The 11,551-nt window shown below is 32.3% G+C and overlaps 1 protein-coding gene across 1 annotated transcript; it reads right to left on the bottom strand.

Moving 5' to 3' along the window:
• Window positions 1-9,195: 9,195 nt before the first annotated feature.
• LOC115987768 (transcription repressor MYB4-like) lies at window positions 9,196-11,067 on the bottom strand. Its single transcript, XM_031111365.1, has 3 exons — window positions 10,702-11,067; window positions 10,402-10,531; window positions 9,196-10,155 (listed from the first exon to the last, which is right to left on the bottom strand). Exons 1-3 carry the CDS (start codon window positions 10,901-10,903, stop codon window positions 9,471-9,473), a joined length of 1,017 nt encoding a protein of 338 aa, XP_030967225.1. The 5' UTR covers window positions 10,904-11,067; the 3' UTR covers window positions 9,196-9,470.
• Between the last annotated feature and the right edge of the window lie 484 nt (window positions 11,068-11,551).

Raw genomic sequence — 11,551 nt, 5'->3', positions numbered from 1 at the left:
CATTATATTGATGGTGGTGGTAGAGTAGGTTGCAGGCTGTGGAAGCACTGTTCAGGGGTCATTGTTCATTTAATGTGGCAAGCTGGATTGGTACAGTGCATTGAATATGGAGGTGATGAGTGCTTTATCAAGAAGCTCCCTCCTTTTTTTACTTGCACGCATTTACTTCCTTCTTCATCCATTAACATAATGACCTTAGGGTTGGTCCCTAGTCTCTCGAGGAGTTGACGATCCTCAGTCTCCTCAAGCAAGTTGCTCTCTTTGGTTTCTATCATTGGTTTATCTTGACCGGGTTGGGTCCCATCTGACAAGTAATTGAGCTAAATTGCTCCTTGGGAGGTCCCCACTCAATGATCCTCCCTTCTTAGGCCTCCCCCTCCACCACCCCCCCCCACACAGACACACATATGTAAAGAATAATTAGAAACACTGTTATAGGAGGGCAAAAGTTCGCCCCATACTAGGCCCAAGTCAAGCACTATTAAGTTTAGGTTTGGCCCAAACTTAATGAACACCGAGCTACAATATATAGACATACATGTCCTCGGCAAGCATAACTGAATAAATCCCACTATCCTCAAGGATGGAAGGTAGTGCCTTGCGAGAATCTACTTATCAAATACAAGATCCAGCATCAGGTGTAAGTTACTAGAAAATCATTTCAATAGTAGGGTTGTGAGTCACATTCCTTATGCACGATTAGACACGCTAGAACAATAACAAAGACTTAGGAAGTCACTTAAACCCTATGAGTGGAGGGAATCACGTATATGCAAGATATTCTCTCTCATGATAGATCCACTAAAGCAAGTATATAAAAACGAATTAAGGGTAAAAGAAAGGAGTTGGAACATAATTATGGGGAGAGAAACACGAGAGAAAAGTGAGAGATTAGAACATAATACTTGAGTAAGGTGATCCAGCACGGACACCCAAAAGGGCACCTCGGCTGTCTAATATTCACCTCAAACAATCACATTTCTAGCAAATTAATAACCATTGTACCACCGTTTTAAACCATCTACTATTAACTAAACTTCTACTGAGATCTCCTATTGTAGGCTAAATCCAGAATAGAATATAAATTAATTAGGGTTTCAAGCCCAACAAGCCCAAGGCCATTGGGAAGACACCGCCACAACTACTATTTTTACAATTTTTTTCAAAACTTATTTGAGGGGTAAATTGTGATTGCAGTAATATTATTTTTATATAGATTTAACACTAACAACATTTTTATTATACACTAATTACAGCAAGTAATCGTTAACAATTGTAGAAAAAATTTGGTAAAACAAATCATGCTGGTTTTTGTTGCAAAGCTAATCTCCCAGAACCGTCTATGAGAATGTATATTAAGAGTGGTGTATATATGTTAAGTATGAGACCCTGATAAACGAGCATTTTATGTGAGAATTTGTGAGAGAAATTCTGTATTGAATTAATTAGAAATTGAATGTACAAGAGGTATATATACAAGGACTGATACAATGACTGAGATAACTAACTCCTAACTAACTCCACATTATACAGATCTAACCCCTACAACCAATCAGATCATTACAGGTGTTCATATATAAAATAGCTACTAATTGAACAAATTCTAAAATCACGGGTCGTATTAGCTGCTTTAGAGTACACCACTATCGTATAGTTGTCACAGCTGCAACTCTTCCAATACTCTATTTTGATGCTCTGCCTCTCTGCCTGAAGCTCTGCCCCTCTGCTGAGTCAACATCTTCAATTCAGTGCTTGTTCAACCTTCAACCTTCTTCAACCTGAGTCTTCAAGCTTGTCCTTCTGATATATTAGTTCAACATGAAGAAACATATTATTATGGTTTAGTTTAACACCTTACTTGCTATATACTGCATTCAAATTTTGATTTACAGGCTTCCCAATTGATTTTTCTAATGAATTTAGGAGTAAATGACTTGATTAAGCTAAGCTTTCATGATGATGGTGTCTCTACCTAGAAAATGTTTTAGGTAGGGCATTCAAAGCCACAATTATTTAGCTCATACGTCTGCATTTCCTTAAAAGTCTAATTAAACTTAATTTAGTTATTCTCATTTGAAGTTATCAAGCTAGCATTGTATGTGTATTATTTTCATAGTTCAATTGTCAAGCTAATGTTTTGTGATAAAAAAGACCTTATCAAACTTCCTACATGTTTAAGTTACTATACGTCTTTCTTTTTAAATTATCAAAATCAAGCTTTCTAATATATATATATATATATATATATATATATATATATAAAGCACTGTTTCTATCTCTTTTTTTATATAAATAAATAAATAAGAAGAAGAAGCAAAGTTACTTTATCTTAATCCCCATTAACATCAAGTCAATGAGGACAATCACGATTAGAGAGAGAGAGATCCAAGAAGTAAAACTAAAAATGGGGTGAAAATTCTCTGGTGCCTTCAAATTAAAGATACCACAAAATGCTGCTTTCCTCTATTTCTCTCTTTGCATTGGGGTTGTTGGTATTATTTATATGTTAAATTCTAAACAATTTAACTTCTATTTCTTTTTATTATTAAACTCTTCTTTTCCTTTTTTTTTTTTTTTTTTTTTTTTTTTTTTTTTTGTATTTACTGCTTTCCTATTTTTCTAAATTGAACTAGTTTTTTGGGAGAGTTTAATGTGTTCAAGTTTTGGCATTGTGAAATAAGCAAGGTACAAAATTGTGATTCTCAATTCCTTCTAATTTTCTCTCCCGTTTATTCTATGATTTGGAGAGATTGTGTTTTGGTGGGTCCAAGTTAAGTAAAAATACTAGGACCACCCTTTTTCTCCCCAATTTTCCACTCCTAACCAAATACAAGAAGACTGAGTTTTGTCTCCACTTTCCTCTCTCCTCACTTTCCATACCGTATCTTTTCATCCCAACCAAGGGACAATTTTAAGTAAAATATATAGCTTCCCAAAATTTTATCTAGTGTTAGAGCATCCACAACAGATGTTGCATAAAAAATGTCATTTTGTCACACCAAAAGCCTACTTTATTATTTTATCACATCATTTTACAACATCCTATTTATCAGATGTTTTATCATTCAATTCTATACATTAAAATAATATTTACACCAGATTAAAATTATATATTAAACTACTTCCTCATCATCATCATCATCAACAACAACAGCACAACCACCTCGGCTGCAACAATGCCAACAGCCACCACCAGCACAAACCCACATCCACCAACACCACCTTATAAATTAAAAAAAAAAAAAAAAAAAAAAAAACCACAACCAGAAAAATTGTTGCGGCCATAACCACCAGGAAAACAATAGAACCCACAACCCACCCACCCGCAACACCAGAAAAATTGTTGCGACCACAACCCACCCACCGCCGACCCATCCTCCGGAACCCATTCACCGATTTCGCACAATAGAACCCACCACCACCAATTTGCCCATCACCAACCGACCCACCCATCACTGAATCTGACCATCGCAACCCACCACCAATGATCCGCCAATCACCGTCTCAACCCATCCACTGCCGAACTAGGTATCAAATCACTGCCAAAAAAAAAAAAAAAAACCACAGCAACAAAGATCGGAGTGAAAGAAGAAAAGAGTGAGAAGAAGAAACTAAGGGTGATGTCTGAGAGGCAGAGAGAAAAACAACGAGATTGAGAAGAAAAAAGAGTGAAAGAAGTAAAGAATGGAGAGGCGTGATGTCTAAGGAAGAATGAGAGAGAAGAGAAAAGAATAAAGTGAAGTGGGAGGAGAGAGAAAAGAGAATAAAAAGTGATTAAAACTTATACCACACCGATTCCGTACCGTTGCAAATTTGCAACGGTACTGTTCACATGTTATAAAAATTATGAGATTTAGCTCATTTGATATTTGGTGTTTTTTGTGTTTGGTGTGGTAAATGTGCCAAATGTTTGGCACATTTGCCACACCTACTGTGGATGCTCTTAGGCGAAGGCCTAAGCCTAAAAACCTCATTGCAAAATCATCCTACCTCATTTTAAAATACCACCTCTCTCTTAGAAAACTATCCTCTCTTTTTTGGATAATAAGTGATTTAAGAAAATGGAGAAAAAAAAATGGCAGTGCAGTAATTTTCTCACTTGAAAAAAATGCATCCATAATAATAGATTCTAAATTGTTTGAGAAAAAAATGTTGTAAATGTACGGAATCATCAATGATGATTTATTTTCTATAATGGCTAGAGACGTTAATTTTTGTAAAATAATATCCTATATGTTATATTGTCAACATTAGTCACGTAATCTTCCTCATTGCCACACTACACTAATTTGGTTAGTATTAAACCCAGAAGCAAAATAAATAATTATTAAAAATAATGTGCAATATAATAAAACTAGTTCATGTAAAACAAGCATAGTGCGAGTTTGTATAGCATTGGCGTTTCAGTGCATTTGGCATTTTTTTGGGTCCCACGACACTGTTTATGGGATCATCAAACTCAACAAAATGCGCATACCCTTGCATTTTTAAGTCTTCCAGTATTATTCACACCTTTAAAAATTATTTTTCTGCAGTATTTTTAGCAATAAATTTTTAATTTTTAATGAATAGGCAATATCTGAACGGAACCATAATTCTCCTGTTGTCATTAGTCTAGGAAAAGCATGTGAAAATGCCAATACCAATAGGTTTGCTTCTTCTTCTTCTTTTTTACGGCACAAATGCGTCAAACGTGGTTTGTGACGACGCGTGACCCATTTATATGGGCCGTTTTGAACCCACACTTTGCTAGCCCAAACGTTGTATTGTGCCAGGCTCTAAGACCCAAAACAAGAATAGAAATAACAATGTAACTTCTGTAATTAGTTTCACTCTTTCATAATTTAGTTTCCAAACTTTTAAAGCTTTGATTAAAATAAAATGGCTAGTGTTACGTCCAAATTGATAGACTTTGAATTTTTTTAGACAAACAGATACCCCATATGGTTTGAGCCAATAACAATTTAGTCTCACAAACATTTTCAATTTGTTACATTTTGATCCCTTAATGTTTGGATTAAAATAAAATCGTTAGTGGTATTTTGTGCGGTTTTGTGCAGGTTTAGTTCGTGTTATGAAGGCGATGAACTTTGTCCATGGATTTCATCTAGTAGGTATAAGAACTTTTTGCATTGATGGGGAATGTTAGGGCTAAGGGAAGATGGTGGTATTGGTTTTGTGGTGTTGGACACAACGATTCTTGTATTTGAAATTGAAACATGGGTTTTGGGTGCACATGGTTGTTTTAGGGTCAGGTATTCTTTACACTTCACAATATCAGTGAAAAAATAAAAATAAAAAGTAGAAGGGTGATTGTGGTTGGAAGTGGCATGATAGGTAGAGGCACTAGTTTGTGATTAAATATTAAGGGTCATGTTAACGGATATCCTTAGGGTAATTATTAATAAACCATTTCAGAAAAGTTTTTATACTATTTTTAGGGGAAATAGAAAAAGATACAAAGATATCAAAATACTAATTTTTTTTTTTTTTTCCATAAAAATTTTCCTAAAATAATTTACTAAAAAATACCTTTAATCTTAGGGCATCTATTAACTTTTTCAAAATATTAATATATCATCCACGATAGATGCATAAGATTGTTGGCATCCATTTACTTTTTTCAAATATCAATATATCATAAATGGTGGATGTATAAGATTGTTTGGCTACAGGGTTTTGTTTAGGGTTGGTAGGATATTATTATTATTATTATTATTATTATTATTATTTTACATTTTAATAGTTAAAAATGTATTAGAAATATTTTACCTTTTTCTTAAAAAAAAAGGTAATATTCTTTGGAAAAGTCGATAAAATCTTCTTTAGAAAAGGATCGCTATGTACCAACCTTTAACTATATCGTTTGACCTGGGAAAATGTTTTCAGAGCAGATAGTCATTTTATTTGACAATTTCAATGAAGTATCAATTAACACTCAGTCAATTCGAGGTAAGAATAGCTTGAAGATTTGCGTGCTCAAAGGGTGGCACCGACGTTAGCCTAAACTTTGTTCAAATACGAGTCAGTCTGTGCAATGATATTCTATTGTGACAGTATTGGGGTGTCAATTTTCTCATACCTTGGAGAAATGAATACGGGCTACTTTTGTAAGCCTTCTAGGTGCGTCGGTTCCTCTTTGGTCTCTGCCATTATCGAGTATCAACCCTATGAAATGTCATTTCTATAATATTAGGAAAATCAAACCTAGTTTCCTCATATGTAAGGAATGTCAATCTAAATTATATATTTTTTTCTTTTCTTTCCTAACAAACAATAAGAGTCCCATGAAGTTTGTCTTTTTTTATTTCTTCTAAACCATGGCAAAATCTTTACTCTCCCAAAATCAACACCCACTACACGTGGATTGAATTTTAGACTTCTCTATCTTCAAAGGAGGAAAACGTACCATTAGACAACAAATTCAGTCCTTGATAAGTGTATGTTTCAACATAATCTATCTATCTATATATATATATATATATATATATATAGCCAAAATTTAGAAAAAAATCCAATTTGATTTTGACTAGATTCTTGATTTTGTGCCATGTGTCCTATTTAATTTTTAATTTTGTGCCAAGTGAAGTATTGAGAATAAAAATTAAAGAGTCCAAATCTAATTGGATTTCAGTTTGAGTATAATTTTCCATCAGGTGTCCATCTAATTTTTTTAATTTTTGTAACAAATGAATTATTTGATACAAAAACCGAAGAGTCTAAATCCAATTAAATTCTAAATTATAAGCTAATACTATATATAATTTGAACATTTTTTCAAAAAAAAGTTATAATTTGAATCATATAATTGTGAATGTTTTTAATTGTACTTGTGCATATGCACAAGGTTACACACTAGTAATAAAATGATGTTTAAAACTCTTCTAAGGATAAAAAAATGAAACAAATAGGAAAAGGCTGTGTTTTATTTACTTCTTCCACAATTAAACCCATGTACAACCAATAAGTTCATCCTTCTCCTTTCGTTTTCTTCAAATCTAGATCTACTATAGCAATTAATTAAACTGCACTACTGAGTTTGTTTAGTTTACGATTTGGTCAAAACTTTCACACGGTAACCATGATTGTCTATAATTTTGTCCATAACTCTGAACATGCACCAATTACGGCAGGTTGCTCGAGAATTGTTCTACCTTTCATTCAACCGGTATCATCTTTCCTCTTTTTCTCTTTTTCAACTTTCTTTGAGATATATATTATTCTTATGTTTCTGTTTGAAATTCTATATTCCACAAATATAATAAGAATTACAAAGAAATCTGTCGTTTTAGTCAAAAAAGAATTACAAAGAAGACTAATATATATATATATATATATATATATATATATATTTATGGGTTATTCTCAATGAATTTTATAAGTTAAGGATTTGGGCGTGGAAAATGTTGTACTCTACTTAGGAAAAACGAGGATTATCATATTAGAGTAACAATGTATAACGGTGTCATCTTTTTTATTTTATTTTTTTAGAGAGTTTCAACCTATAATTTCTACTCCTGATGATATCTCTTTATTATCAGAATAAGACATCAATTGGTTTTTGATGTAGATATAATAGATTTCTCATTTTACTATCAGAGACTTTACCAGTTAAACTATTAAAAATAAAATCATATTTGTTTGATATTACATGCTTCGAAACTTATGAAAGACTAAATTCAAAAGCCCATTAAGACTATAGCCCAAGAGATCTCCTATTAACCAATTACAAATTAGAAAAACAATTCCGAAATAGACATGTTACCATGTTGGGGACACCATTTTTTTTTCTCATTTATGACATTATATAAGTTGCAATTATTGCAATAACATTGTTTTAGCTATTTATTGTTTTAGCTATCTATATAACTACATTTTGACACCACTTTTATAAAACTTATCACAATATATATATACACACGATCTTAACCGTTTTTGAAAAAAAAATCTATGTAGGCATATTGATTTCGACATGTTAAGAAAGTGTTCGACAAGAAATGGTGCATCAAACATCATGTTGATTTGAAAGTTTTGATCTAAATCTTCCTAAATTTGAGGGGGCAAATGTAGTGTAGTAAAATAACACTATATAGTACAAATCATAAAAGTGAGATACCAACGATTTATGCAAAATAGTTTAGAATCTTAGATTAGGAAACATAAGTTAGTGGTCCAATCATGAGGTTTTGAACGCATGTGACGACATAATCACGTGTGAGATTTAAGAGAGATTATATTTTTGCATAATATTAATTATGGATTCAATAGTTTTTTGAAGTGAGTTTTGACCTATGGTGTCCATTTTTAATGATGGTTTTTTATTATTAGATCAAGACACCAATTAATTTTTGGTGTAGGCAGAAATTAAACTCCAAGTCTCTTATTTAATCATTAGTGACTTTATTAATTTAGCTAACTGAAACCCATCAAATTTAATAATTTTTCCACAAAATTAAAATTTTAGGATCATTTCATGGTTAAAAAGAAAAAGATCATAATTTTATGGTATCTCAAATGTTTTTGGGATTGTAGACACCATAGAGTTATGTTTTAATCTTAAATGAATTACTAGCAAATGTTATAAAATTACTGTTATCTGTGGCATGAAGGAATCGATCATTAGATTTGATATAGACATTATTTGACACTATCACAATCAAACGAAAAAAATTAATATATAAATATGAAACAACTATGAAGTTATTGTTTTGACATTAGCTACCAAAGGATGTAACAAAATTACTATCTAAATTCCTATTTTAGTGTTAGCCCAAAAAATAAATAAATAAAAGGATAATAGTGAAACATGGTTTTATTTATTTATTTATTTTTTTTTTAAAAGAGAGTTTCAACCTATGTTGACTGTTCTTGATGATTGTTCATTATTGTCAGACTAAGACACCAATCACTTTTTTTATGTAGGCGGGAATTGTATCTCAGAGATTTTACTAGTTAAACTAACTAAAATCCACAAGAATGAAACGTGATTTATCATGTACCGTTGTGGAATCTATTATTAGATTTGATGTAGATATTGTCTTATATATTCTAAATCTATCGCAATCAAACATAATATAAAATAAAAAGTACTAAAAAACTGTAGAGTTATTACTTTGACCTTACTAGCTAATGTATCTGACATTTAATCGGTTAACAAAATTACTGTATTGTATGTTATTGGTAGATATAACATGCAAGAAAAAAAAGTACAAATATTATACAATTTCCCTCAATTAAAAAAAGATAAAGAACTTTCTCAAATAATAATAATAATAAAGAAAAAAGAAAAAAGGTCAGTCATTTTTGTCTGCAGTCCTAGAAGCAACAAAACCATCTTGACCCTTGTCATTGGTTTTTTTTATATAGTATTGATGGTGGGCAAGAGAGCTTTGTACTTGAAGTATGTGAATTCCACACCTTAATTAAGCAAAACCTAGTAATGTACACATGTGATGGCCTACTAGCTAGTACTAGTTCCATGCAAAATCATCCATAGAGCTCAATTCATCATACATTATATCAGACATAAGGCTAGACTCCACAAACCCAAGATCAAAGCTAGAGCCATCAAATGAAGTATCCATGGGCTGATGAATAACCTTATTAGTTACCAGCTCAGAAACCTTATCTTTCTCTTGCTGTGGTTGTGTCAGTGTATATTGCTCTCCTTCCAATGCTGGTGCTTCGAAGGGTTCAAGAGTATTGGCACCCCAAACACAATTCTCATGATTTAAGACCCCAAAACCAGATAGGTTCACGGAAGAGGATGATGAGGAAGAAATATTGGGTGTGCTCTCAACTGATGATACATGAGGGAAACTGGAAAAATCAGCGAAACTCTGATTCCAAACAAGATTAGGGTTTTGAAGCAATGGAGGTTGATCAGTTTCAGGTACTGTAATGATAGGTGTTTTCATTTCAAAGGTGGAAGCATCTGTAAACTGAGAATTCAGAGTAAAAACTGAATTGGGTTGCTGATGGTTTGGTGATACATTGCATGCAACCTTTCTAGAGGCTCTCTGATGAGAAGGTATTAGATTGTGAGTGTTTGGGTCCAACCCTTGTGACATAAGCCTTTTCTTGATGCACGAGTTCCAGAAATTCTTCACCTCATTGTCTGTTCTTCCTGGGAGATGCTTGGCTATCTGAGCCCATCTTTACAGCCAAACAAAACTCTCTTAAAATTTACTCTAAATCAAGAGGAAAAAGAAAAAATGATGATAGATATTTACACGTTTAGTATAGCTATTTTAAAATCATACTCTTTAAAGTATATTCTTTTGAAACTTCACTTTTCTTTTTAAGTACAATTTTTTTAAATGAGGTATTTTAAAAACTTTTTAAGAAAAAAATTGTACCAAACGAGCACTAATTTCTAGTGAAAAAAAAAATGATCCTTACTTGTTGCCCACAATCCTATGAACATCAATAATAATCTGTTCTTCTTCTGAAGTGAAGGTACCTCTCTTAAGATCTGGTCTTAGATAGTTTATCCATCTCAATCTACAACTCTTTCCACACCTTTGCAATCCTGCAGCAATCACAATTCCACTTAGCAACCACTTGGGCATATAAATATATGTATGTAAATCTATGGCCGTATAAATTTAGTTACTTTGTTATAAATGAATCAATTACAGAATACACGTTGTTAATTATGTGTGTTTTGGGAGAGAAAGAGAGAGTTGAAGGAATAATTACCAGCAAATTTTGGGACAGAACTCCAGCTTCCAAGTCCATGGGTGGTGATATATGTGACGAGCTTCTCATCTTCTTCAGGAGACCATAGGCCTCGTTTAACCTTCTGTTTGGTACAGCAGCGATGGCCACCCGTCTTTTCGCTTATCATGAGGGCTTCTTCTTCTTCTTCTTCTGCTGAAGAGTTAGGCTTAGTGTTTATCATGAGGCCCTGCCTGCACTGTTTTAAACTGACCAGTTCCACTATTCCCTATGTACTTATCAAACACTAACATGTGTTGTTTACATGTTTTATGTGGAAGCTTCACAACAGAAATGAGAGAGATGAATGAATATTGTAACTGATGACAAGTACAAATATAAACGTTTCTAGTAATATAAGCCAAGTGGCAACATATGTAACAAACAATGAAGAAAAGGTTGCCAAATGTGTTTTCTTAAAAAGAAGCAAAAAAATTAATAAAAGAGGTTATTTCGAAATGTGGTTAATGATTTAGTGTTTTTTGTTTTATCAACTTTTTGGACAATTTGGCCAGAGGATTATGAATGAAATACTTTCCAAAGCTCCTCTACAAGGTCTAATGATGGCCCCACTATTTCGGAAAAAAAAAAAAATGATTAAAAAAAGAGAAAAATTTAATCACTATATAAGCAAGAAAATTTTATTTTACTATTAAGATTTTTTTTAATTTAATATTTTATAAATATTTTATTATTTAACATTTTAAATGATGTAGTACCGTGATATTCGATACACATTTAAATTTATAATATTTACTAATTAGAACCACTAATTAAATTAAACTTATTTTAAATAAAAGGGACTTTTTCCCAATAAAAATAGAGTTATTTG

Source organism: Quercus lobata, chromosome 4, assembly GCF_001633185.2.
Source record: "Quercus lobata isolate SW786 chromosome 4, ValleyOak3.0 Primary Assembly, whole genome shotgun sequence".
Classification (NCBI taxonomy): domain Eukaryota; kingdom Viridiplantae; phylum Streptophyta; class Magnoliopsida; order Fagales; family Fagaceae; genus Quercus; species Quercus lobata.
Note: the sequence above shows the minus strand (reverse complement) of the source record. Positions and strands in the feature narration are given on the sequence as shown.